Here is a 25,528-nt window from a genome sequence, read left to right as displayed (position 1 = left end):
GCATCATTTCACAATGTTAAAAGCAAACAGTACTAATTACACTAGTCTCTAGAGATGGTCCCAAATTTCCTGTCTAATTAACTTCTGTGTTTTCCTGGCATTTGGCATTAACTTGCATCAATCTTTAACCGCTCTGTAGGAATTTACAGTAAAGGGCCATTTAGAGGCAGTCAGACTGAAAATGAAAGGCTAGTTGTGGTGTAGGACCCCATGGAATAACGAACAACTTCTCTTTGCAGGAATCTCCCTCTGTCAAAGACGGCCACTCCAAAGACTCCACTTCAAACAGCAGTGCCATGGGGAAGGAAGGCAAAGATGGTGCTGAGAGGTGAGCCTGACTCCCCTGGTCCTCCCATCCTCAAAGGGTACAGAGCCCAACACCCCGTTAACCCTGCGCTCTGCCAGACCGACCTTGGGGCTGCCTGTTCTGCCTTCAACCTTCTCGATGTTCTCTAAACTTTAAGCCCACTTTTTTTGCACAGCTGGTGAGCGGAGGGATCCTGCTGAACAAGGATGATCCCGGCAAGATGTCTTTACTTAACTCAGCGAGCCTGCAGGGGTTAATGTGGCCTGTGTTAGCCATCCTGAGTCCATCTAGTTGGCAGTCCTGTCATTGGCACTGGCTGCTCCCTCCAGCTTCCAGGGAAATGTGCAAAAAAAAGAATGTATCACTGTTGGGAAATAGTCTTCCAGAGGGGAATTTCTTCTTACCCCTGCTAGTTAGAGGCAGGCTGGGGCCCCGAAGCAGGAGGCTTTCTGTCCCGTCTAATGCTCTTACATTTGTCTGGGTAAATGAAGAGGTGCAGGCTGTAACAGATGGGCTTCAGGAGGAGTGGAGCAAGTGCTTCCCTGCTGCTTGAAATTGCTCTTCAATTGCGTTTCTAAAGCAAAAATAGAGAACAGCATTGTTTCGTGTGTGACAGTCAACTTCCCTCCCCCATTTTCCTGCAGCTGGTTTGAGGGTTTTAATCCCTGCAGTGAAGGAGACAATGCAAGAGCGCTCTGCAGAGCTCACTGTCTGCTGAAAGTACAGACTGATGCACGGCATTTTCACCTGTGCCTGGGAAGGGTTATAAAGAACATGTGTACGTTCGTTTGGTTTTTTAGGAATACAGGCACAGAGAGCATGTGTCCAGACACGAAAGTAGCAGCCTTTGGGGGCAGGAATACTAGAGTTATGGATGTACACCAAAAAAGCAATCAGAGCTTTCTGCTCTGTCTTCCTGCAGAAGAGGAGGCTGTCATCCCGCCGTGTAGCAGTACAACGGGTCATGAGCTGGCTAAGATATATACCTGTAGAGTGTGCTCAGTCTCTATACGTTTGAGGAAGGGCTTAGATCTGTGTGCACTCAAAATGTGGTGGATTAAGGAGACATGGAAGTGTGTACTTAGGCAGGGCACAGTAAAATCCTGTCTGCCAGAAATGCAGGCAGACAAGTGTCCAGGTCCTGAAGGTTCATCTTCCTCTCTTTCAAGAGATGCACAAAGCAGCAGAATTAGAGCTAGACATTTGGGCTTGTTTGCAGAAGATTTACCTCCAGACCGTCTGTGTACTTACTGTCATTTAATGAAGGTTTGTACAATGAGAACTCAAGTGGACCCAGCATCTCTGCCCCTGGATGGGCAATGACACTGACGGGTGTTTGCCTTTTTTTTAACAGGCAGCAGCAGTCACCAGATGCTTTGGAATCGTCACAGTTGGAGGAAGAGGTAGATGAGCTGTCCCTTATCGACCACAGTGAAATTATGGCTAGGTTAACGCTGAAGCAAGAGGTAGGTGCATTCAGGGTTTGCTTTCGTACTCTGGTTTGTACCGTATCGAAATCCGATTCCCTGTGTGCACAAGTGAGGCATCAGCTTTTACTTGATAGGAAAAACTAGGTTGCAGCAGAAGTGGTTTGCAGCTTTATGTTGTGAAAGTGTGAGATGCTAGTACAGGCAGGGAGCATCAGCACTGAGTGGGGGTTTAACAAAATGTGAGATGTCTCTCTAAAAATCAGCTCATCTTGTGCCCTTTTCCCAGTCTGCTCTTTCCCACCTCTTCAGCCTGCTGCAGTCTGAATGAAGCACCTGAGAGCCTGAGCACGGTGGATCCAGGTGCAGGTTTACGGTGTTGGCCTTTCAGTCCGAAGGCAGGTTTAGCGGATTTCCCGAGCAGGACGTTACATTACTGATGTGGAAGAGCTGCCAAAGCCGCTGTTTCTGTGTTTGAGAAATGGCTTTGTTTCTAGCCTTGGGTGCACTCGCTGTGCTCTTGAACGAAGCTGTCTTGGACACGCAGCTTGAGGGAATATGCAGGCTTCTGAAGCTTTCAGACTGTCAGAGGACTTGTCTGAAAAACAGAGAGCATGTATCATTTACTGGCACTTCAGGAGTGTTCTTTGGTCAGCCGAGACACGCAGGAGAGAGTGAGAAGCTGTTACTCATTCTTTAAGTAGTATTTCATGACTCTTGCCGGAGGGTCACCTGAAAAATTTGCTTTTTAGACATAGCTTCTCTGTGGCCATAATCCATGTTTTTTTCAGTGTTTTGCATATGGAAATGACAAAGGTATTGCCAAGGGAAGTCAGGCATGACTCCAGTCTCCTCTGCAGGAATATTTCCTTTCAAAAACAATTAAAAATCAGTGATTTCTGAACATTCGAGACTAGCAGATCCGTGTCAACCCTTCACTTCTTTTGTCTTTCTTCTCTTTACGGTATACATGTTGGAAACAGTATAGACCTGCCACTGCGAGCCATTTCTTGCAGTGAGGGAACCGCTGGCTGAGTGATAGATCAGTTTTTTGCATATTTTCAGTTGTGAGTTGCATGTTTAGAGAGTCGTAAGGCAGGGGGCAAGCAGTTAGTGGGGCTGTTTTCTGCTCCTGCTTATTAGATCGCTTCAGGTGACCTCCAGCCAAATAGTTCCAGATCAGGGAATTAACTTGCTAGGTTTTGATGTTCCAGGAACATGCAAGTTGAATGCCTGACCTCTCACCCCACAGCCCCTGTGGTACGTGATCCCGCACTTTGAGACAGTTCACAGTGTTACTGCTCAGTGTTAATGGTCTTCTGGGAGCATTTGGGAGTCTGGAACATTTCTGTTCGTTCTTCTGTGGACAGAAGGTTCAGCTTTCACTGAGCTTCACAGCCTGACCTTAAGGAGTCAAGAGACCCCAAGTGAGGATCAGCCCAGATCTTCATCTGGGACACCAAGTGCTTTATTCAAATTCCCGGATTAGCCCAGCACTGAAGACCATGTCCCAGCTTGCGCTGTGAGCGGTGCCAGGAACATCACGTACTCTGCCAGTTGTTGCTGGGAGTTTGAACCCCAGAGATGGTAAACCAGGCCAAAGGGAGCTTGGGCCATGCCTAACGTGTTTCTGTTCTCCTTGCAGGGAGATGATGGGCCAGATGTTCGTGGTGGATCCGGAGACATTTTGTTAGTGCATGCAACAGAGACCGACAGGAAAGGTACAGTGGATGCACCAAAACAGAGCTGAGGATCGCAGCCCGACATGACATTTCGCTGCTTGTCTTCTGCATCTTTGTCTTCTGCGTCTTTGTCTTCTGCGTCTTTGTCTTCTGCATCTCTGTAGCGTGCACAGTCACGATGGGGCTGCAGGCAGCTGGGCCCGGGTGGACGGGACTGCCTTCATGATCCTTGAGTTGCGGGTGGGATTGTGCTTATCTTTGGTGAAACAGAGGTAAGCTGGATAAGCGCCTGTTCATTCAGTTTAGCAGCAAGGATGGTATTAACTCCTTGTAGCCCTTGCCTAGATCTGGCAGGCGAGGTGCACCAGTGGTGTTGGTGACAGGGCTGTGTTGGTGTCTCCACACCTGCCTTCTGCAAGTGCAGGTGTGACTGATCCTGTTTTCAGAGGTGCTCCTTGCCCATTGAACTTTAGGGCAGTGGTAATGTAGGAGTTGCTGGAGTGACTGTTGCATTAAAGTTAGAGAGGAGCGATGTTGATTTGGGTCCAGTGCAGTACCTGTGGGCATCAAGCAAGTTGTCCAGGTGCTGGTCTACTGACACTCCTTATTTTCAACTTACTATGTCACTTTCTAGTCCCGCTCAGTACCACTTCTATGCTGGTAGCCACCTAGACCAGTTCAGGGAGGGAATCCATAGTACAAGAAAGGAGATGTGGGGAGGAAAAGCGAGGCTGAGTGCCCTTAGCTATAGATTTATTAAAACCCCACTTTATCTCTCCAAACTGAGTCACCACCCACACGAAGCAGCTTCTTTCCAAGACCTGTGGCAAAGACAGCCTTTCCAATCTTTCCAGAGAGTGATTTTGAACCTGCCAAACACATTTGTTCTGATGGCCTTAAACAGAATTGATCTCCTTATCTCCTGGGATGCAAGGCAAAATGCCCTAACCCGCTGAACCACTCAGCACTCGTATTTTAGAGGTCTGGTAGTCAAAGGGGAGATATCTTTCATGTGCATTTTTAAATGGCAGGGTTTTACTGTAGCATAAGGTGTTTGCAATTACTTACCAGCACCATTCAGCTGGCAAGAAAATCCTTCCCCTGACACCTATGTTTCCCTCTTTACGTCAGGCATCGAATCCAGGCAGAAAGGACCAAAGTTAGAAATATATATTTATTAGATATATATTAGATATATATTTTTGAAAAAAGAGGTGATGGAAATACCCCTTATAAAAGCGCTGAAACTGGAATAGAGAAGCTCTGATTAACTCCTGTTCTCCAGAACAAGCATCACACTGTGAGAAGTTCCCTGCTGTTGCTGTTTAAAGACAGCCACTTGGTCAAGGGATGTGTGTGAGACATCCCATCAGCTTATGAATGGGGAGCTCTGAGGGTGCTGCAAGCACTGGGGTGAAAGCCATGGACAATCTCTCAAGACTAGGGGAAACTAGAGCAGGATTTTAACTGCACAGCGGCATGGACAGGGAGAACAGCTGGGTGGAGGGAGCTCTGCACGGTATGTTTCTCAGAATAGTCCCAAAGCTCAGCCTCGTGGGCTCTGCCAAGCCACTGAGCTGAACAGAGCACGGAGGAATTTGTGCTATGCTAACCCAGTGTTTGGGTGGCTGAGAGGGTTAATGAATTAAGCTTACAATGAGAAGAATTCAGGGCTTGTAAATCAATCAGCCAAACGGCACAGAGGGGTATAGTTAAGAGGCTTTCCTTTAAAGATGAATTTCTTGGCAGCTTCGAGTGCCAGAGCAGACCAGCTGTATTACCTCACGTTGCCTTTTGGGCAGATGGGAACCCAGAATAAATGGAACTCCACGCCCTGTTGCATGATGCTTCTTGTCCATTTGAGTTTTTTCAAAGAGCTAAATGGAGTAAGGGATAAAGAGAGACTTGTGGTCTTTAGGAATAAAATCCATGGTCAGTTAAGAGCTCACAGCCACGCGCGCGTGCTGTGATGCAGGATTACAGCCGGCCGAGGCCTGGGACTCACCCCTGACATGACCACCCAGCCGCCGGCTTTAGAGCTTGTGTCTGACTTTATTTAACAAAAGGCAGCGGCACTCTCTGATTTAAGAGCAGGAGGAAGCAGCATTTCCATGAGGCTCCTGCGAAGAGAAACGCTGCAGGTGCCCTGCTCTGTCCCACCCTCCGCGTGCGATGGATGGGTGTTGTAGCACATGGGTGCAGGGTGATCCCTGTCCTGGCTGAAGCAACCTTTACGTGTACAGCCCAGCCTGGGCAGGCATGGCAGAAGCTTTTTCTCCCCATCTCCAGGGTTGCAGCACACTGGGCAGGGGCTGTGCGCCGTCCCACCACACACGCTGCTGCAGCACTGCCCGGTTTTGTACCCGGGCTAATAACTTTCTGTTTTGACTGCTGCTGTCCGCAGTGACCAAGTCTTGCCCAAGACCATGAGGGTACTGCAGTCTTGAGCTGAAAACTTCTTTCCCATTTGTGGTTCCTGCTTTTCCAAATTCCCTTCCTCATGCCCATGGTGATGGCCAAAGCCTTTGCGATTCTGGGGCCTGTAGCACGTGCTGCTGCAGACTGATAAACAAAAGCTGTCTGCGTGCACCGCATCGGCGTCTCTGTTGTGGCAGGGTCATGGTCGTGGCAGTGTCAGTCTTTGCAGTGCAATTTACTCTTCTTTTGGCTGAAAATAATCTTATATTTACACTGTCCTGGGCAGATTTCCTGGAACACAGCAAGGGCAGAGAGTCCACAGCACCATGTCATCATGTCGAAACACGTGTGTTCCTCATCAGGAGGGAGTGACCATGTCTTTCTGCAGGGCTTTGTGCTGCCTAAGCAGTAAAGACAGAGAACAGGCACCCACCTCTCACCATCAGATCTTCTTTTTAAAGTATCCCCAATGTCTAAACCACATTTTTCCGTGAAAAAACTATTGGAAGTTCCTGTCCCATGAGCAGGTGTTTTTCACTGACCCCTTTGGTGGTCGCATAAGCGAAGCAGCGAGCCCGAGTGCTGCGAGCTGGAGCCGGCCGTGGGGACAGGGCGGTTTCACTGCTGCTCTTGTGCCGCAGGGTCCATCTGCTGGTAATAAACACCAGCACAGCATTGCTGTAAAGTCCGCTCATGTCCAAGTCTGTCCATGACCCCTTCCTATAAGACTGGATTTGACCTTACAAGAAGCTTCCTTTTTCTGAAAGTGGAGTTGACTGAGCCTTTCTTGTCTTTCTCTGTAGATCTGGTGCTCTACTGTGAAGCCTTTCTGACTACGTACAGGACGTTTATTACTCCTGAAGAGCTCATCAAGAAGCTGCAGTACAGATATCCTTTTGCATGAGTGGCAGTTCAGCCCCACCAGGAATCAGAGACGAGCAGTCATCGTGGAGGGAGCTGGCGAGTTGTTCGGTCAAAAGCCTGCTGACAACGTGGTCAGTAACGTGCTTGCCCTGGAGCTGTCCCAGGCAGGACTTCCTTCAGCTCTGCGCCCTGCAAATGGGAAATGCTGCTGGGCAGGTCCAGGCAGTGTGGAGTGCTGGACCAGAGAGTAGTCCCCTGTGAGCCCTGGCAGGGCAGAAGAGCAGTTCAGATTTTCTGCATGTCACTGGGGAGTTGGTGGTTTGTCTGGGATGTCTCATTTCTAGAATGGGGATCGTGCTGCCTCCTGCCTTCCGGAGGGATTGCCTGCTTGGGCAGATGTACTTTAATGCTAGAGATGACTTAAATGGTCAAGACCTCTTCTCTCTCTTGTTACAAGAAATGCAGCACAGAAGATAATGTCCTCTTAGCCTCCCAGTTCTGAAATGAGCTTGTAACTGCTAACGAGGCGAGGGCCCCTGCGTGGCAGGGTGAGCATTAGCATTTCTGACAGAGTATGGAGAAGGCTTCTTGTGGAGCACCCTGCCTGCAGTTCCTTCCCCTTGGCTCTGTTCCTGTGGCTCCTTTCGCTGTCAGCTGAGTGGGTCAGTGTCTCGGTTCAGGCAGTGCAAAGACCTCGTGGGCTTTGGTCCTGTACACGCACGTCAAAGGGAGCGTGACGTCACCCTGTCCTGTGTCGCAGCTCGTCACTGCCATCTGCAGCAGAGCCACTGCTCCCCTTGCTCCTGCTGGGATCAGCTCAGCCAAGGACACAGCAAATCTCACTGCAGAGTGGTTGTCAGTGAAAATACTGGCTGGGGCATTGCTGCAGGCCCTTGTCAATACCTGACTTACTGAAAACCTTTTTCTCTTCCCATTTGTCCACCTGGCAGAAGCTTTTTAAATCTGTGCTGGCTCCCCTGCCGCCATTCTCCTTGCAGTAAGGAAGGTAGAGGTGACATCTGAGATCTGTTATAAGACCAGATGTCACAGACCAGTGGGGGAGATCACAGTAGACGAGTGCTGCTCATTAAATTCCACCTTAGAGAGAACAGTTTCAGGGTACATCTGCTCTTCTAGCATCAGTTCTGTGAGGTGTAAGTACCTCCTCACACCCCTACTACCTGCAGCTGGTAGCAGCTTAATACCATGTTAATTAGAGCCATATCGGTGTTCCTTATCTCCTGGAGATGGAACACCAGTTTCAGTCAAGACAGAATAGTGAGCTGTTCTAATGTTCCTCTAATGCTCGTCCGACCACACCGAGTTGATTCTTTAATTTGCAACCAACATATGAGAAGTTTTGCCACTTCCCAGACACGTTTAAGAAGCGAGTCAGTAAGAACACCTTCTTCGTGCTGGTGAGAGTGGTGGATGAGCTGTGGTGAGTTGCCTTCTTCGTTTTGGGATGGGAGATGTGGGTCAGTAGCAATACAGAAGTCTGGCAGTTACGAAGATGTAGTTTTTAAACCTGATCTTTGATGACAGCTGAAATCCCCTACCCTGACCAGCAAGACACCCGTAGTGCTGGACCCTCTTGGTGGAAAGAGCGGGTTCTCAGTGTGTCCTAACTGGGTCAGTGATTTTCAAATAGCCAGTAAAAGGGGAATCTGTAAGTAGGAGCTGGGAAGAGGAGGAATTTCAGTCACTTGTTTCTGCTTGTAGTAAAGAGTGACAAGACTGGGTACGGATACAAACTCTGTAGCTCAGTCAGAGTCACGGCTCTGATGCCTTCCCTGGGTTTTCCATCTTTCTCTCAGCTTAGTGGAGTTGACAGACGAAATTCTCAAGCTGCTGATGGACCTGGTCTTCCGGCTGGTCTGCAACGGCGAGCTGAGCCTTGCCAGAGTGTTACGCAAGAATATCCTTGATAAAGTGGATCAGAAGAAAATGCTGAGCTATGCCAATTCCATCAAACCTCTTGCAGCCCGTGGGGTGGCAGCCAGGTAAGGAAAGATGCCCTTGGCCCTTTGAGAGCCAGGGCATCTCTTTCTTCTGGACACAACAGTTTTCTCAGTCCAAAATATAAGAAAGGGAAAAAAACAGGTCACGCTTTCTTAACCTTTATACTTCATCCTTGTTTCCTGCAGGCCAGGGACCCTGCATGATTTCCACAGTCATGAAATAGCCGAGCAGCTGACCCTCCTAGACGCTGAACTCTTCTATAAAATTGAGGTACAGAGACAAGGATGGGGTAAGGGCGGTGGGGAGGATTCAAACATGTACCCTCTGCCATCTCTGGTATTCCCTGCCGGCTCTCCAAGCACACCTGTTGCGTTGCAGGAGACAGCTGAACTTGTGTCAGCAAATGGCTGTGAACACAGCCTGCGACTGGGAATCTCGAAGCAGAAATCCCATTTTAATGTGTGGTATTTTCCCACCCCTTTCCTCTTCTTCCTCGGCAGATCCCAGAAGTTCTGCTGTGGGCAAAGGAGCAAAACGAAGAGAAGAGCCCCAACCTGACACAGTTCACAGAGCACTTTAATAACATGTCCTACTGGTAAGGAGTTCAAGAGCAACCATGGCCCTGAACTGTGCTTAACCTCCAGTGCCCTACAGATAGATGTTCGAAATATTCCTCGCAGAGTTGGGTTCCCTTGTTACAAGTGGGAGAACTTATATTTTTAGCCAGGAAGTAGATGCAGGGCACTCATCAAAGACCCCAGATCACAAGAGAAAGAAAATCAGGAGGGCACAGTAACCTGGAGGAATCAGTGTCAGTACCATTGGCCCCTTCAAACAAACATTCTCCTTGCAAATAAATGCACTCTGTGAAGACTTATTGTGGTCATCCTTGAAATTATTTTTTGTTGTGAATTAGAGTGCTCCATATAAGTTGGAAGTGCCATGAACTTTTCAGTATTGTTGATCCATCCTTGTTAGTTAGCAGTTCTGTAAATGAAACAAGAAATCTGACATCTGCTTCAGTGGGGTTTTTTTTCTGTCTGTTCTTCCAGGGTCCGTTCAATCATTATGCTACAAGAGAAAGCCCAAGACCGAGAGAGGCTGCTCCTTAAATTTATAAAGATTATGAAGGTATCAGCTTGATTCTTGCTGTGAATCACACACACTGCTCCTTAAAGGAGTAGGGGAGTCGGACCTTGAGGTTGATAGAGCTGTTTGATGCTAGAAGGCTTCTCGGATCTCTAGAGTAACTGGTATGTTCTCCCTCTTCACAGCACTTACGAAAGCTGAATAATTTTAATTCCTATCTGGCCATACTTTCCGCACTGGATTCTGCACCCATCCGAAGGCTGGAGTGGCAGAAACAAACCTCAGAGGTGAGGAGCAGCGAGAGCTGTCATCTTCAGGGGAAGAAGATAACTGGTTATGGTATGAAACAGCTGGGGGGTTTTAACAGCTCAGCAACGTCCCAGGGTGGAGGGATGGCTGATAACTGCTCTGCAGTGGGTATAATGCCACAGTGCTGGAAGCCTGCAGCGTGGCTGGGCATTCTGACAGCTGCAGGAGTACCAGCGCAGTCATGGGTGAGAACAGTCTCCTCCTCCTCCTCCTTGCAGATTGAAGGCTTGGTGAGGCTGAAGGCAGTGAGGCTCTATGGATACACACTTGGGGTCGCGCTGAGTAAATCAGTAGGAGGTGTTTGCAGGAGGCATTAGCTCCCTGGCCCACGTGGCTCTCTGGGGAGAGGTTGCAAAAGAAATGGGTTTGCAGCAGTGGTGTCACTGTGGGCTTTGTGTTGTGCCAGGGCCTGGCCGAGTACTGCACACTGATCGACAGCTCCTCGTCCTTCCGCGCCTACCGAGCAGCTCTGGCTGATGTGGAGCCTCCCTGCATACCTTACCTGTGAGTTGGGTGGTTGTTTCCTCTGCCGCTACTTCTGCACATTCAAATGGTTCCATCAAGGATTTCTCAGCAGCTTCTGCCCAGCTCAGCACTTGCCTTTTGCCCTGCCTCTAGGTTAAGATGGTAATGTGCCACATCGACCCACATGCCCTCTCTGGAACAGTTTGCCCTGTAGCACAGGAAGGCAGGGTGGCAGCTATCTTTTTGTAAAGAAGGCTTTTATGAATTGACCATGGCAAAGGAAAGATCAAGTGCCTGGATCTTTCATTGATGCTTTTTAACTATAATTTCTTTGGAGTCTGTGTGCAGAAAGACATATTTTCCCATGAAGTACAATGGATCCCACAGCTTCAAGCTGCTGTTTGCTCCTCTGCAACAGCTCTGGTTCTGCTGACTGCAAGAGCTGGTAAATAAGGAGTCTGCCCTGTCAAACATGCTGCTTCGTCCTGTTTCTAGATGAAAGGTTGAAGCCATTGTCCTTCTCTGTAGGGGTCTTCTGATCCAGATAGCAGATTTGTTCTGGGTTTATACCAGTAGAGCTTCTCCTGGTCTTGCTTTCTTCCATGGAAAGAATTCTGTAGGAAGAGGTTGCACAGGTACATGGCATCTCATCTGGCAGGGGACCACGACAGGACTGTGCAGAGATATGGCTGAGCCAAGGAGACAGAGGGAAGAAGGGAGCACAGACCCCCTTGCTGGCAAAACCTCAACGTGAGGGAAACCCTCTTGCATAAAACTGGAAGGAATTTCCCACTGTGACCTTCCAGCCAGGTCCTCCTTTCCATGGAGGGTGAAAGAGCAACCTCAGCGCCCTTAGTGAGGCCATAAGTGCATCGCCACAGAGCTCCTCACTGTACATGGTGGGCATCTGAATGCCTTTGGATCTGCTGCCAGGGAGACATTTCCCTCTGCTTCCAAGTTGCAGTGCTGATGGTGGCAGCAGCGGAGGCCGTTAGGTCACCTGTGGCTGCCTGTTGCCTGGCTGGCCTGCCCTGTGTGACTAACCTCCGTTCTTGTTTGCCTACTCCTTGCCCTGCTGCCCCTTTCTCCCTTTCAGAGGCCTTATTCTGCAGGACCTGACCTTTGTTCATCTGGGAAACCCTGATTACATCGAAAGCAAAGTGAACTTTTCCAAGCGCTGGCAGCAGTTTAACATCCTGGACAGCATGAGGTGCTTCCAACAAGTGTAAGTGCAGGAACCAGGGGGGTCAGAGCTGGCTTTGAGGGCACCACAGTGGGGATTGGGGGGGGGGTTGTGCTGGGACACAGGAGCCCCTGTGGATGGGGAAGGGAGTCTAAAGTTAAAGCATTGTGATGGAGGTGTAAGGAGACCTGGGAACAACAGGGCTGGGGTCACAGTGTCCTTCCCTCTTAGGTTAGGTACGACTACAAAGTTGTGAAGGCGTTTTTTCCTTAATAGTTTTGAGATCCAGTGCCATAAAGTGTTCCTACTCTCTTTCACGCAACAGTTTTTCCTCCAGGTTTTGCTGTTGCTGGTTTCTATGTTCTCTAGGTCATGTAGGGTTTCCTAGAATGCTGTCTTGCAGCAGAGGCACCAGTTCTAACTGCTGATTTCAGTGTGATAGGGTCTTTTTTTTTCCCAGTTCAGCCATGGACATGATGGTTTTTCCCCTTTTCCGTGTCATAAAAATACTGACCACAGTCAGGAGTATTGGACCCAAACTGCAGTGCTCCATGCCCCTTAGAGCAGGACAGGGGTGGCTCGAAGTTGGGAGAGGTCCCCAGGTGGCCCCGTGTTTAACTGCCACCCTACTCTGTGGTTTTCCAGACATTACGACATCAAAAGAAACGACGACATAGTGTCGTTCTTCAACGATTTCAGCGACCACCTGGCTGAGGAGGCCCTGTGGGAACTGTCACTCAAAATCAAACCTCGGAACATTACGAGGCGGAAAACAGACCGAGAAGAGAAAACCTAGGAGGAGGGGTTGTGCGAGCGAGGAGAATTGCTCCGCAGACGCGCCGAGGGCAGCTATGAGACTGGAGTTCAATGTTTGTACCTGTTACTGGATGAGGCACCCTCCCTCCCAGCTGGCAGCGGTCCCTGGGCGTGCGAACGCCGGGCTCTCGCAGCAGGCGAGAAGCGAGCGCGCGGGTCAGCCGCGAAGGGCAGAGATCAGCCGGTGCTCGCTGCACTCGCCCTCCTCCTCCCATCCCTCTGTGCCATGAATCAGCTTTAAACCCAGGGAGAGAGCTTTGTGGAAGGAGGGTCCCATGCCAGTGCGTTACTGGTTTGCTGGCCGATTGCATCCGGGAATACCCGGGGTTTTACTTTCATCCGCGAAGGAGGGTCAGCACGAGCTCAGCACCCACAGACTTGTCTCCGGAGTGGTGTTCAGCAGGCAGCAGCTGTGGAAGCCGTGGGTTTGAGTCTCCCCTGCAATGCCACCTCGAAACGTGTTCATCCCTAGGAGATGAGGATGGAAGAGTCTCCCGCTGCCTGCCAGAGGAGCTCCGCTTTCAGAGAGCTGCTTGTGTTTACAGGGGTCTTCAGTGTACCCCAGATCTCTCACGCCTTCTTCATGGGAGGAAGGCACCGGTCGTAGATACAGAAAAGGCACTGAAAATGTGGGCAGGGACCCACCATCTCCAGTCGTCGTATCCCCCTCCTCCTCTCAGATCTCGTTATTTAAGAAACAGAAATTCCTCCAGACCCTGGAGACGCTGACTCCCCGAGGTACTGCGGTTCCCTGGTCCTGTGAACCCGTATCGTTTAGCGATGGTACTAGCTTTTGCACAGTAAATGCTGTAGTATATGAGACTGTAAATATTAGTATTTAGAATCCATTGGGGCTTTTTTTGATGCATGTCTGAATACCAATGGGTTTATAGGGGGGGAAAAAAAAAAAGTCCAAACCAGTATGTATAAAATTCATACCAGTGACCGTGTTGTTCCAAGTGCTGGAAGAAAGGAGGCTCGGGGCAGCCGCATGGGCGCTGCCTGTGGAGCAGGTGCAGAAACTGGGCGAAGGAGCCAAGGGGTCTGTTTCTGGCAATGGGAACTGGGAAGGAGCCCTGAGCCTGGCCGAGTAGCCCCGTTCGCTCCACCCCGCTCCTCTCTCCTCGCACTGTTGCCAAATGGTTTTTTTGGGGGGGTCTCCATCTGGCTGACCCTTGGTGCTGTGCTTTGTGATCACGCTTTGGCAGGAGCCCCAGCAGGTCCCCGTCCCCAGTCCCTCCGTGCCGGAGCCAGGAGGGCAGGGGCAGCCCGGCATGGAAGAGCAAGGGAGGGGTCTCATTTCCCACACACCCAGCATTAAGCCCAGTCTGTTTGGTGTGCCTTATTCAGCCCCTCTGTCCCCTCTCTGTGTCCCACCCGGAGTGTTCTCCCCCGTGCAGCCCCAGCCGGGCCATTTCACATCCCTCCTCTCTGTCCTCCCCCGATGGTTTACAGTGTGGATCGTGGGTTTGAGCGTACGCTGTAGGTTTTAGCAGCCTTGCGAGGCCTTTTTCTGCACCATGTCGTGTGGTCACAGGTTTTACAGAGTTCTGTCCGACAAAATCCTGCGGTTTTAGAGCAGCTCACAAGGAATACAGTCGAGGTGTTTCGCAGAGCATCCTTATTTCTCAGTAGCACCCCTGTGTTTGCTAAAGCCTCTCTGTTTATTCTGGGTGAATCACAGTTGCGAGCACTTCCTTCTGCAAACAGATTGCCAAGGCTTAGCTGGCTGCCTGCACGCGGCAGCGGGAGGGAGCGACAGCAGCATCGTCCCGTTCATGGGATTGTACCCAGCTCGATTATTTTCCTGAAGATTTGGGCACAATATTTGCACAGTGGCCAAACGCTGAAGCGCAGAGAGACCCCCCTGCACGAGGGCAGCTTCTCGGGGAGGAGGGCAAGGGGTCCGACACCGGTTCATGCAACCCCAGAGTGGGCAGAGCGGGGATCTTCCTGCACGGAAACACGCCTCTGAGCCAGAATACTTCAAAAATGGTTTATTTTTATGGCACTAAGGACATTGGAGCCGTGTGTCTTGTCTGGCTGGGGCTTTGCAATCCCCAAAGGCTTCCCAGCCTTCCACGCAGAAAGTGATGCTTGGCTTTTCCTTTGTAAGTAAGATTTTTTTGAAAAAAACGACATGATGAGACTGTGAAAAGGCAAATACACCCCGTGTCTGGCACAGGCTTCCCCCCGGCAGGCTCCGCACACCTCCCTCGGACGGTGCGCTGTGGGTGCTGCGGCACAGGCTGTTCCGAGGAGTGTCGTGTGTGGTGGTGGCACTAAACCCACAGCCCGTCGCTCCGCTGTCCCCGTGCCGGGGCCGGGGGGTGCAGTGTCCGTGGCTGGGGCTCGATGACATGGAGGGACAGGGCGGGTGCACCTTCTCTTCAGCCCTGCCGGGCTTGCCAGCGAGTGGACGCTGTTTCCAAGTTCTCCCCTGCGCTTGAAACCATGAGCCCTCTTGGCACCAGGGTGGGGGTCTTGCTCCCCGACCTCCGCCAGCCCCCCAAAAGCCGGAGGCTCAGCCCGCGGCGGTGGGATGGGAGGGCTCTGTGGCCACAGCGCCTGGTCTGGCGCGGTGGGGCCGAGCCCCCCGTTTTCCTCCCCTGCTTCTCCCCCTCGCCCTGCGGCCATCCCCAGCCAGGTGGGATGTTCTGACGGCGGCTCCTGGCTCATGTCCCGACCTCGGGCCGGGCTCGCAGGGCTGGAGGGACCCTAAAGAAGGGTCTCCTCACCCAGAGCTGCTCCAGGTTTGCTGACCAGAGACCCCCTCTCTCCAGGAGCAGCACCCCTGGGGAGCAGAAGCCCAGACCACCAGCCCTCTGCAAGACCAGCCGTGAGCGTGTCCGTGTGTCTTGCAGCAGCATCCTCAAGGCCATCACCTCTCTTTTGGGGGGAGGGACGGGGTCTCAGTCCCCTCTCCGTGCGGGGCAGGGAGGGGGGAGAAGCGATGTCCCCTGTCACCAGCCCCCTGCCCCGCTCCTGGGCCTCCCCCCGCCCCCCCCAGCTCTCGGTTGTATTATACATTTACCACTAACCCAGTCCTGATGGTGGCATCTTCCTGCGAACATTTCGGACCTGTAACTTTTATATGACAGACAAATAAACACCGATAACGAACCCGCCTGATGATCCTGTTTACAGTGCATGCAGCAGTTTGTGGATTAAAGTGACAATCGAATCCACTCCTGGCACTGGTGTGGCCTCGTGTTTTCTCATGTGCCCCTCGGGGTTTTCCTCTGCCCTTGGCCCTTTTCCCGTTTATTTTTCCCCTATAAATCTCTTCCATACCTCCCAGTGTGATGGTCTCACCCCAGTACAAGCCCTACACTTGGGGGGGGGGGAATATCCATTCCTGTCACCTTCCTCCAGGCACTGATGTCCCCCATCTTGGGGGGGTTCTGCTCCCCAAAACACATGTTGGCAGGCGTGTGCCCAGCCACAGCCCAGCCCATGCAGCGGCTGCGTGCCGGGCGGCCGAGGGCTATAAATAACCCCCGCGGCAGCCTGGGCGGCCCAGCACGCTCCTGCGCTATTTCAGTCCTGGACGGGGTTCAAAATTCCTCTGGAAATACTCGGCATCAGCCAGCACGGAAGGAGGATGCCCAGACACTGACCGAGCACATGCCACCAGCTCACTGGGGCTGGACCGCGGTGCCGTGTCCCAGTGAGGGGGCTGCGGGGTCGGTCACAGCCCCGCGGGAGGCAGACCCAAGCGTGGCTGTGCATTTCGGAGCTGGAGCTCGGCTCATCCGAGCAGCCTTCGGAAGACCCAGTGGCTCATCCTCCCCTTCCCCGTGGCCACCACAGCTCTGTGAGTGGCACCCTCCGACCTGGAGCTGCTGCGTCCCCAGCACGGCCCCGTCCAGGCTCCCCTTACCCAGGGTCTCCCTGAGGTCTGGCTTGGGCTGCCAGCACTGGCATCCGCCTGCTTTGGGAGGAAACCCTGATTTGACTGATTACAGGAGAACTTGCCCTGAATTCTGTGGGGGACAAATGGGGCGGGGGAAGGTCCTTGGTGCCCGCAGAAAACAGCAGCTTTGGCTACAGCTGTGTTCTATTTTAACCTGTATTTTATTTTAACCTGGAAGCAGCAAGAAGGTGGCGAGACAGCGTGTGCGTGTATTTGCGCAGAATTACCGTAGAATCTAAATCCATGGGTTCACATCTTCTCACTTATTAATTACCGGTGGGGGTTTCTCGCAGGCCCAGAGCAGCAGCTGCCGGCGGAGCTTGGCCACCTTGGCCACCTTGGCCTCTCTGCTACACCTTGGCCGTTTGCTCCGTCTCCAGCCCCAGCTCCACAAGACGCTCCCCCTGCGACAGAGTCCCGTTTCGCATCTCCAAGCGACAATCCCTGGTAATGGGATTCAACATCCCACAGCAGAGCCTGATCCTGTACATGGTGCCACCGTTCTGACACGGATCCTTGCCCAGAGCTGTTTCCAGCGGGATACAGCACTGGCATCACTTCGGTCTGGGTTCCTCCTGCCATGCTGTGGTTCACGGGGCTGAGACTGAGCGGGCGAAGGCACGGGTGGCTCCGGAGCGGCTCCTCACCCCACCAGGAAGGACAGACGCTGCCCCTCAGCCCTAATAATGCTTGGTGGTCACTCATTTCCCATGGCAGCTCTGGCGATACCATGCAGGGGCTGCGACTGCTCCATGTGCCCGTGCCCCCCCCGCGCTGTGGTGAGCCGCAAGGAGCCCCTGGCACATGTGTCCGTGGGGCTCGGGGCACTGTCATAAGTACAGGACCACCAGGACGTAGATGACCCAGCTGACGGAGGCGAACAACCCAAAGAGGAGGCTGAAGAGGACCAGCAACTGGGCCTTTTTGGATGCCATGTTCGCTTGGACCATGTCCCCGCGGCCGAGTGCAGCCCGGGTCTGGCACAGGAGGAGAAAGGGAGAAGTTAGAATGGACCCACAGCACTGGGAGGGGGGATTCAAGGCACCAGGTGGGTTCAGTGTAAATCAGGACTGGGCGGTCCGTACCTCATGGGAGTAGATGAGGGCGATGACCCCGGTCAGCAGGCAGCAGAAGACAGTCACCAGCACCGACTCCACCATGTAGTCCTTGGGCAGGCGCTGCCCGTGGCCGGTGGGCAATGGTCCCGTGCCTGGCTGCCCGTCACACTGCAACACAGCGGAGGAGCGGGGTGGTTAGACCTGCACGATCCCCCCTTGTGCCCCCCACTCCCTGGCTGTGGTGCTCGAGCATTGCTCAAGGCGCTGCTCGGGACCCCACAAACCCAGGAGGAGGGACGATGAGTGACCACGTCAGGGTGGGGGATACGTACGGGGGTGTAGGGCAGGGGCGCAGGCGGGGTACCCTGGGGCGGGAAGGGTCCCAGCCCCGGCCCTGGTCCCGGTCCCGGCTGGTAGACGACAGGCGCTTGCTGGGAGAAGCCGGCCGGGAACGGCGGGTAGAAGAGGTGAACACTCTTGGGGTCCGGGGGTGAGTAGGGTGGCGGGTCCCCCTCGAAGGCCGTGTTGGTGACTGCCGCCACCGTCATGGGCCCGTCCCCGCAGCCCGTGCGGGGGTCCCAGCGGGGGCTGGAGCTGGGCAGCCCCCCGGCCGCCCCACTGCCGCCCCCCTGCTCCGCTCCCTCGGCTGCAGGGCCATGGCCCCGGGGCCCGGCCGGTGCGTCGCCCTCCATCCCGCGGAGACACCTGCGGGGACAGGGAGGCCGTGGGTTGCCCCGCGGGGCCCCCACCCCACGAGCGACGGTCGGCAGCGGCGTGGGGCAGGGACGGGACAGGCACGGCACAGCCCCGGCCCGCCCCCCCCCCCAAACCGTCCTCCCCGTAATTAGGGTCAAGTTCGGGGCTGGCACGGGGTCTCCACTGGTGGAGGGACACCCTTTGCCACGCCAGTGCCACCGCGGGAGCCCCAAGCCCCTCCTCCCCCGCCCAGCCTCGTCCTCTGCGCCACCCCCACATCCCCGTCCCCACTCACGTCGGTTCCCGGGGGGTCCCCACCTGCCGGACGCTCGAGACCCGACCCCCCCGCTACAGCCCCGCCGCGGCCCCCGGGCCCCGCGCCGGCGGCCGGGAGCTCAGCGCCGGCGGGACGGGAGCGGGGCCGGGCGGGTTAATCATTGACCGGCTGTTTGCCCAGGGCACCGCGCGGGCCAGCGCCGCGCCCGGGCTGGGGCGGGGTGGGGGGAGTTGGAGCGGGGCCGGGCCCGGGGCCGGGTCCCCCGTGCCGGGACCCCGCGGGCAGCACCCAGGGGCGCCCGCCGTGCCCCGCCCGCCCCGGCCCATGGCGGGACGCGACGCGGAGCCGCAGCTGGCAGCGCCCGCGCGTGGCTCGGCGGGCACCGGCGGGCGGCGGAACAATTTCCGCGCGGGGAAACGCGCGGTTCGGCGCCGTTTCGCTGGCGGCACGTTCCCACGCGCGAGGCGCCCGCCCACGCCGCAGGGCCCCGCCCCGCCGCGGCGAAGCGGGTGTTAAAGCGCGCAGAACGTGCGCGGCACGTCACGTCACGTCACAGGGCAGGTGCGCGTGCACGTCTGCGCGTGCGGCCGCGCGCTCCGCGCGTGCACTACACGCCTTGCACACGCGCCCGCGCGCTCGGCTGCCCCGACGTCCGCACGCTGCACGCTCCCAGGTTTCTTCGCACACGTCACTTCCGCACACGCACCCCGCCGCGTGTGCACACACGCGTACGTACCTGCCGCGCGCACGCACACGCGCCTATACGAGCTATAGGCGCCCGTCACCGCGGGGCCGAGACCGGACGCGCTCGGCGCACGTGGCCCCGCCCCGCCCCGTCACGTGGTCTCTCTCCGCCCCGCCCCTCGGACTACATTTCCCATCAGCCCCGGCGGCAGCGCGCCCGGCAGCCCCGCCATGGCGTCCGCCGGCAGCGCCGAGCCGGAGCGTCCGCACCCCAAACCCTTCCTCATCGGCGTCAGCGGCGGCACCGCCAGCGGCAAGGTGAGACCCCGGCCCGCGGCGGGGCTGAGCGCGCTGCCCGGGGGGGGCTGCGCGGCGCCCGTCGGGGCATCGCCGGTGCCGGTCGCGGCGTCCCAGGGCAGGCGGCGGGGCGGGCTCGGGCGCCGGCGGCGAGTGCGGCTGCCTTCCCCCGGTCCGGTCCGGTGCCGGGGGGCGGGTGGGTCGTGCCGCGGCTGCTCGGTGGGGGGCCCGGGGGCTCCCGCTCCTCCTGAGCCCCGTCCTTGCTCTTCAGTCCACAGTCTGCGAGAAGATCATGGAGCTGCTGGGGCAGAACGAGGTGGAGCAGCGGCAGCGGAAGGTCCTCATCCTCAGCCAGGACAGCTTCTACAAGGTGCTGACCGCCGAGCAGAAGGCCAAGGCGCTGAGGGGCCAGTACAACTTCGACCACCCGGGTGAGCGGCTCGCCCGGAGCCCTGCAGCTGGTTCAGGGCTTTAACACGGCTGAGTTGGAGGTTGGAGACCAGCCGGGGTTTACTGCAAAGGGCCTGTGGAAAATGAGAAGTGTTGGATGACAGAAATGCTCTTTCTCACTCCAAAACGTGTTTGTCTTTTATGCGAACACATTGGTGTCACAAAAGCTGCGCTGCTGCAGGTGGTAACCACTGTTCTGGCGCACCTTTGCAGAGTGATGCTGGAGGTTGGAGAGCATCCCGGCTTTCGTGGTGCTCTGCCTCCTTGTTCTGGGCGATTGAGAGGCTCTTTAATAAACCACCTCGATCCCTGAATCCTTTCCTGATACTTCTTGTCCACGTAAACAGCTGCTCCCTTGCTCAGGGAGTGCTATGGATTGCAAACGGGACGATGATCTGTCCTTGACTGAGGTCTGGAGCCTGCTGTGGGTTCACCAGGGCAGATAATGCTCTTGGAAAGCACTGAAGATGTCTGAGGTTTTCTAAATTACTCTTAGCTAACAGGCTAATGCGCAAAATTGTACAATTACCAGGTGGTTTGGTAAAATTATGCAATTACCAACTTCACATTTGAGTTCTTAATTTCATTGTGTTATAGTTGGTTATAAACAGCAAATTCTCTCTCCCTCATCTCCGTAACAAAGTATAGCAATTCCAGTTTGGGCAGGGAGTGTTGAATTGCTGCTGGTAGGAAAGAATAAGCTGCAAGTTCCTCTTTTCCTGGTGTAATACTGGACAGAGGGTTTTTCCTTTGGATCTAGAAAATCTGAGCAGAACACTTGATACAGCAGCATCTGAACTTCTTCCTCTTTAAACCTTCCTCTTGCAGATGCTTTTGACAACGATTTGATGCATACAACCCTGAAAAACATTGTTGAGGGCAAAACGGTTGAGGTGCCAACATACGACTTCGTGACACATTCTAGGTGGGTTTCGGTTTTGCACCAAGTCTCCGGGTGCGTATGGGGACGTGCCCAGCTGGGCCTGGGGACGGACTGCTGGACTGTGGTGCGAGACCCATTTGGCAATGTGCTCTGGTGTTTTTCCTGGCAGGCTGGCAGAGACGACGGTGGTCTATCCTGCTGACGTTGTTCTCTTCGAGGGGATCCTGGTTTTCTACAATCAAGACATTCGGGACATGTTCCATCTCCGGCTCTTTGTCGACACAGATTCCGATGTCCGGCTGTCACGCAGAGGTAATGCTCTGCCGTCACGGCAGCATCAGCGGGCTGGTGTTCCTCATCCGTCCTTGGCTGTGTGGTAAGACTCATGGGTTTTATCTTTCCATCCCAGTTCTGCGAGATATGAAACGTGGGAGGGACCTTGAGCAGATCCTCACCCAGTACACCACCTTCGTCAAACCTGCTTTTGAGGAGTTCTGCTTACCGGTACTAAATGTTTCACTGATTTGATCTGTGGGGTTTTTTTTTTTTGGTGAGGAGAGAAGGAACCGGGTTGCTTGGGGATGAGCTGCACTGTGGTGGCAGCAGTGGTGGCTTTTGATGCTTGTATTTCACGAGTCCCACGCTCTCCTCTCCGCGCTGTCTCATCTATTTAACCATTACAAGCTGCTTGTTTAAGGAACTTGGTTGGATGGTCCCTTGTGTTGCAAAGCACCATGAAAATCCTTGGAGGCTGTGTGCAGTTTCTCACTGCCGTGGCTATTTTAGACTGGGTGCCTTTGCCTGAAACACTCCCACTCTGCATTTATTCTTAAGGCTTGCAGGAAGAAAGAAGAGCTTGGTTTCCAGCAGATTCATGCTCAACAGGGAACACCCATGAAAACCTGGGGCAGACCATTATGGCCTTTGCTTGCTGTGCTGTACAATGCAGAGTCAATTTAGGTGTTCACTTAATCAAATTAACTTGTAAAAAAACCTCTTTGAGAACAAAATCCTGTATGTGGATTAAATAAGATGGAAAAGGCCAGCTCAGGCGCCTCTTGCTCTAGATCAAAGCAATTCTGGGATTGTAAAAGTCCTCGTTAGAAATGCTGAATTTATCAGCCTTTTTTACAAGTAGGCAGGGGGGAAGCAGGGGCTCTGTGGTGGTGAAGATCAATAAAACGTCACCATAGGCAGGAAGGAATTTCACGTGCACGCTGGTACCTTGGCTCTGGGCAGAGATTTAGCAACAGCTTGTGAAATGCTGATTAGAACCAGCTCTTGGCAAACAGACCTCAGCCTCGACGCGGGTGACCCGTTTGAAGGCAGCACACTCCTCAGAAGTGTAAAAGCAAGTGCTCCACGCTTGACCTACTGCTCCTACCTGGGACCTACTGCTCCTACCTGGTGACTCCCTGCAAAGGGGCAGTAAGAACAATCCCTGACCTGAAATCCAGTGCACGTTAGCTAGTGTGATTTCTCAATTCGTTTAGGTGTTACCAGGACCAAGAGCTTTAAGTTGCAGCCCCAGAGCACAGAAACCCCTCCGTCTTTGCCCTCACCTTTCTGGTGTTTGGTAGCTTCTTCCTGGAATAAAGCTGACTTTGCATTAATGGTCTCCACCACCATTGCTGTTTTGCAGACAAAGAAGTATGCAGACGTGATCATCCCCCGAGGAGTTGACAACATGGGTAAAAGGGAGTTCAGTTCTCTGCCTGATTTCTCTGGGGAGACCACCTTTGGGGTTGGGAAGAGCCGATGGCACACCCCTGCTTTGTTTGCGTGCTTCTAAGGAAAGGTGTTTTGCTGGAGGGCTGTAGGGGAGGGAGATGCTCAGAGCCTGCGGCGGGCTGGAAAAAGTGACGTGATTGGAGATGCAGAGCAGGACACCAGTGTTAAAGCTGATGTTTCAGCTGCTGGTTTCTGTTGAGGTCTGACCTCGACGCAGAGGGCAGACATAGTTTCATTTAAGGGCTTGTTGATAAAACTTGAGTTGAACAGGGCTGAATGCTCCACATTTTCTAGATAGCTCGGCCAAGAAAGCCTGTGTGCCCTGTATTTCCCATTCCTCTCCACAGTTGCGATAAACCTCATCGTGCAGCACATTCAAGACATCTTAAATGGAGACATCTGCAAGTGGCAGCGAGGGGCGATGAACGGCCACGGTCGGAGCTACAAGCGCCCGTTCCCTGAGCAAACGGAGAGCAGCAGCGTGCTGGCGGCCGGCAAACGCTCCCACCTGGAGTCCAGCAGCCGTCCACACTGACCTGTCAGCGTCTGAGGGATTGCCTGAGGTCCAGACCAACACTGAAGACAACTTTGGGAAAGGACTTCAACAGAATGGTTGGTGAAGTACCCTTTAAATCATCCTAGCAGCGGAGGGAGTACTGGTGTGGAACTTCTCACAGAGGGGAGAGGAAGCAGTTGGCCTACTGCCCCTCTCCCCTCCAAACCCGCTCCCTTTTCTCCCTGTGATGTCTGGAGTTGCAATGTTAACTCGATGAACCAGTTAAAGACAATGCTACTTGCCTATATTTTTTTTTTTTTTCAAAATGAGATCTAATGCCGAAGTCTCTGCTGAAAATTAAGCGCTACCAGGTGATTAGCAAGGTACCTTATTTCCCTGATGATGATCTTCCTTAGCAGGAAAATTATCTGCCTGTTTTTTCAGAAGAAAAAACAGTCTCTTTATCTCAGACTTGCTCACACCCTGTTAATTTTCACAAGCAGGTGCAGGCTTTACTCTTCTCCACCTTGTTGGCACCTTCAGTTCTGGCACTGCTCTCCTGCTGGCCAGACACCTTTTTAGCCTGTAGTAGCACATGAGGGCAGGATTGACCTGTTAGAGGAATCTTTTCACTGAGATAGGGATGAAACAGAGACTGGGACAAATGGGAACTTGCAGTTCATCACAGGGACAGGCCCAAGAAGTTGTATGGTTCTGGTTCCTAATTTGCTCCTTTTGAGGCTGCCGAACCTTGCTACACGGTATGATTAATTTTTGTACCCAAATAGTCTTTTTTACCACGGTGATTGAATGTGTGAGCTCCGGCTGGATTGAGTTGCTCACGGAAACGGAAACCCAGCTGTGTCAGTATTAGTGTCTTTTAGGGCGTTTCTGTACTGCTGGTTGCAGATTCTGCTGGGCAGAATCCGTCCACTTCCAGAGCTGGGTGATGAGATTAGCAAGGGGGAAAGCTGTGAATGGCAAGACCCTCCTTCTGATGGCACAGAGCTCTCTGGACATGCTTCTGCCCTCAATCAGGGTCAGAGTGCTTGCCTTGCACTCAGGCAGTTTAAACTCAAGAATGTCTGGTTTTCTAAAAAGAGCAGACAAGAGACTGGAAGTATAAACAGTGACATCCCAGTTTCTGTGGTTTACCCCAGATAAGTGATTCTGTAGCAACATGAAGTTTCTGGAAAAAAAAAAAATCTGAAATGAAGTGCTGGTTGGGCCTTTGAAAATGTCCTTGTGATACCCGTCTTGAGTCTGGACTTAACAGTGTAATTTTAAGAAACAGGGTGGGGGTGAAATATTATTAAGAGGAACTTTTTCCTATTTGATAGTTTTCTAAAACCAGGGTCTGGCTGTGTTGGTCGTGGGTGTGTTACTTTGGCTAATAAACAAATGAACTAACAGTGAGCAGAAATGACCATTTTTATGTAAAAGGTATTTGTTACTTGCACTACACCAGCACAGAGGTACAGAGGGGAACACTTCTGGAGATGCTCAATGGTTCTTTCTCCCCTTAACTCGGAATTGTTAGCTTTAGCTCTATAATGGCTGAAGCTTTAGAGGGGAAAAAAAAAATTAAAAAAAAAAATGCAATCCGCACTTCCATGCCTAGGGTCTTTTCAACACTGGAAATTGGTAAGGGTTTGTTAACCTGGTAGTGATCTCCTCAGGTCAGCTGTACACTTCTGTAGGGCCAAGGAGAAAGCAGTTCATTTCCTGACTGCTGCTGGGTGCTGTTTAGCTCAGGGTGCCAGACTTAGAGCATGAGCTACTGCAGGGAAGCATTAGCTATCGGGGCTGACTGAACTGGGAGCAAAACAGTCACTAAACCCACTCCGAATGACTGTGGTGTTTGGTCATACCTTCCCCTGAGAAAGGGCGGGGAGCTCCAAGCAGCCTTGAATAGCATTTGTTAGAGCAGTAAGGAATTCTGCAGTAAAAAGCACCCTGGTCTGTCCAGGACTGCTGTTCTTGGTAAGCTTTGAGCTGCACTGAAACATCCTGCTGCTGCAGCCACATGGGGAAAAAAAAAAAAAAAAAAAGCATGGTGTAGGTACTGTAACTCCTGTTGGATACCTGTACAGAGGTGTTGCAGACTCCCTGCTGCATGATCCGTCCTTCGCGTGCACCTTCTCCTGCCCCGGCTTCTCTGCTGGTGCAAGCCAGGGCACGTGCTGCGTTACCGACAATGTTTTCACTCCGAATCCACTGGACAAGTTAGAGCAGGTTTCCTTGCTCCGAGTTCCTCTTCCTATGAGGTTTGGGATGTAACCCTGCAGCCCAGCAGATGCAACGGTGCCACTGCTAGTGACAGGCCACAGGTTTCATATGAACACAGCAAGGCCAAAGGAGTCTTCTGGCTGTGGATGACTTCTTGGCCTGCTTGAAGCTTTGTTTTAGCTTGTTTAGCTGTAACAGCAATTTTTTTTAATGTCTATTTGTTTCATTTTTGCTTAACTTCATAAAAAATATGGTTATGCCAAATGATTATACATAGATAATAGTAACA

The 25,528-nt window shown here is 53.1% G+C and overlaps 3 protein-coding genes across 4 annotated transcripts in view; 2 read left to right on the top strand and 1 right to left on the bottom strand.

Annotated features, from left to right (window-relative positions):
• The window catches only part of RAPGEF1 (Rap guanine nucleotide exchange factor 1), an 85,834-nt gene extending 72,399 nt beyond the window's left edge, over positions 1 to 13,435 (top strand). The window contains exons 14-26 of the mRNA XM_086625020.1: positions 240 to 328; positions 1,662 to 1,773; positions 3,380 to 3,455; positions 6,638 to 6,722; positions 8,047 to 8,139; positions 8,516 to 8,701; positions 8,846 to 8,930; positions 9,161 to 9,255; positions 9,713 to 9,791; positions 9,935 to 10,036; positions 10,465 to 10,562; positions 11,620 to 11,748; positions 12,352 to 13,435. Of these exons, the coding sequence (XP_086481146.1) occupies positions 240 to 328; positions 1,662 to 1,773; positions 3,380 to 3,455; positions 6,638 to 6,722; positions 8,047 to 8,139; positions 8,516 to 8,701; positions 8,846 to 8,930; positions 9,161 to 9,255; positions 9,713 to 9,791; positions 9,935 to 10,036; positions 10,465 to 10,562; positions 11,620 to 11,748; positions 12,352 to 12,502 (1,380 nt within the window). The 3' untranslated portion in view covers positions 12,503 to 13,435. The remainder of the gene's footprint in view (positions 1 to 239; positions 329 to 1,661; positions 1,774 to 3,379; positions 3,456 to 6,637; positions 6,723 to 8,046; positions 8,140 to 8,515; positions 8,702 to 8,845; positions 8,931 to 9,160; positions 9,256 to 9,712; positions 9,792 to 9,934; positions 10,037 to 10,464; positions 10,563 to 11,619; positions 11,749 to 12,351) is intronic.
• Positions 13,436 to 16,772: 3,337 nt separating this feature from the next.
• Positions 16,773 to 19,386, bottom strand: PRRT1B (proline rich transmembrane protein 1B). Its single transcript, XM_086625450.1, has 4 exons — positions 19,310 to 19,386; positions 17,829 to 18,201; positions 17,524 to 17,664; positions 16,773 to 17,415 (listed from the first exon to the last, which is right to left on the bottom strand). Exons 1-4 carry the CDS (start codon positions 19,384 to 19,386, stop codon positions 17,269 to 17,271), a joined length of 738 nt encoding a protein of 245 aa, XP_086481576.1. The 3' UTR covers positions 16,773 to 17,268.
• On the top strand, positions 19,385 to 24,575 carry UCK1 (uridine-cytidine kinase 1). Of its 2 annotated transcripts, none has more exons than XM_086624935.1 (7): positions 19,385 to 19,471; positions 19,722 to 19,881; positions 20,729 to 20,825; positions 20,953 to 21,095; positions 21,193 to 21,287; positions 22,426 to 22,474; positions 22,862 to 24,575. In XM_086624935.1, exons 1-7 carry the CDS (start codon positions 19,385 to 19,387, stop codon positions 23,047 to 23,049), a joined length of 819 nt encoding a protein of 272 aa, XP_086481061.1. In that variant the 3' UTR covers positions 23,050 to 24,575. The 2 variants fall into 2 exon arrangements, with proteins under 2 accessions (XP_086481061.1, XP_086481060.1); XM_086624934.1 differs by having other exon boundaries at positions 22,426 to 22,541; positions 22,860 to 24,575.
• Positions 24,576 to 25,528: the final 953 nt, after the last annotated feature.

Source organism: Tauraco erythrolophus, chromosome 22 (genome assembly GCF_009769465.1).
Source record: "Tauraco erythrolophus isolate bTauEry1 chromosome 22, bTauEry1.pri, whole genome shotgun sequence".
NCBI classification, from domain to species: domain Eukaryota; kingdom Metazoa; phylum Chordata; class Aves; order Musophagiformes; family Musophagidae; genus Tauraco; species Tauraco erythrolophus.
Note: the sequence above shows the minus strand (reverse complement) of the source record. Positions and strands in the feature narration are given on the sequence as shown.

Coding starts and splice junctions, on each gene's coding strand:
- UCK1 (XM_086624934.1), top strand. CDS start 19,385: ATGGCGTCCGCCGGCAGCGCCGAGCCGGAGCGTCCGCACCCCAAACCC. Junction 19,472..19,721: donor GCGGCACCGCCAGCGGCAAG/GTGAGACCCCGG, acceptor CTTGCTCTTCAG/TCCACAGTCTGCGAGAAGAT. Junction 19,882..20,728: donor GTACAACTTCGACCACCCGG/GTGAGCGGCTCG, acceptor TTCCTCTTGCAG/ATGCTTTTGACAACGATTTG.
- PRRT1B (XM_086625450.1), bottom strand. CDS start 19,386: ATGGCGGGGCTGCCGGGCGCGCTGCCGCCGGGGCTGATGGGAAATGTA. Junction 17,665..17,828: donor CGCCCCTGCCCTACACCCCC/GTACGTATCCCC, acceptor GCTGTGTTGCAG/TGTGACGGGCAGCCAGGCAC. Junction 17,416..17,523: donor CCCTCATCTACTCCCATGAG/GTACGGACCGCC, acceptor CTCCTGTGCCAG/ACCCGGGCTGCACTCGGCCG.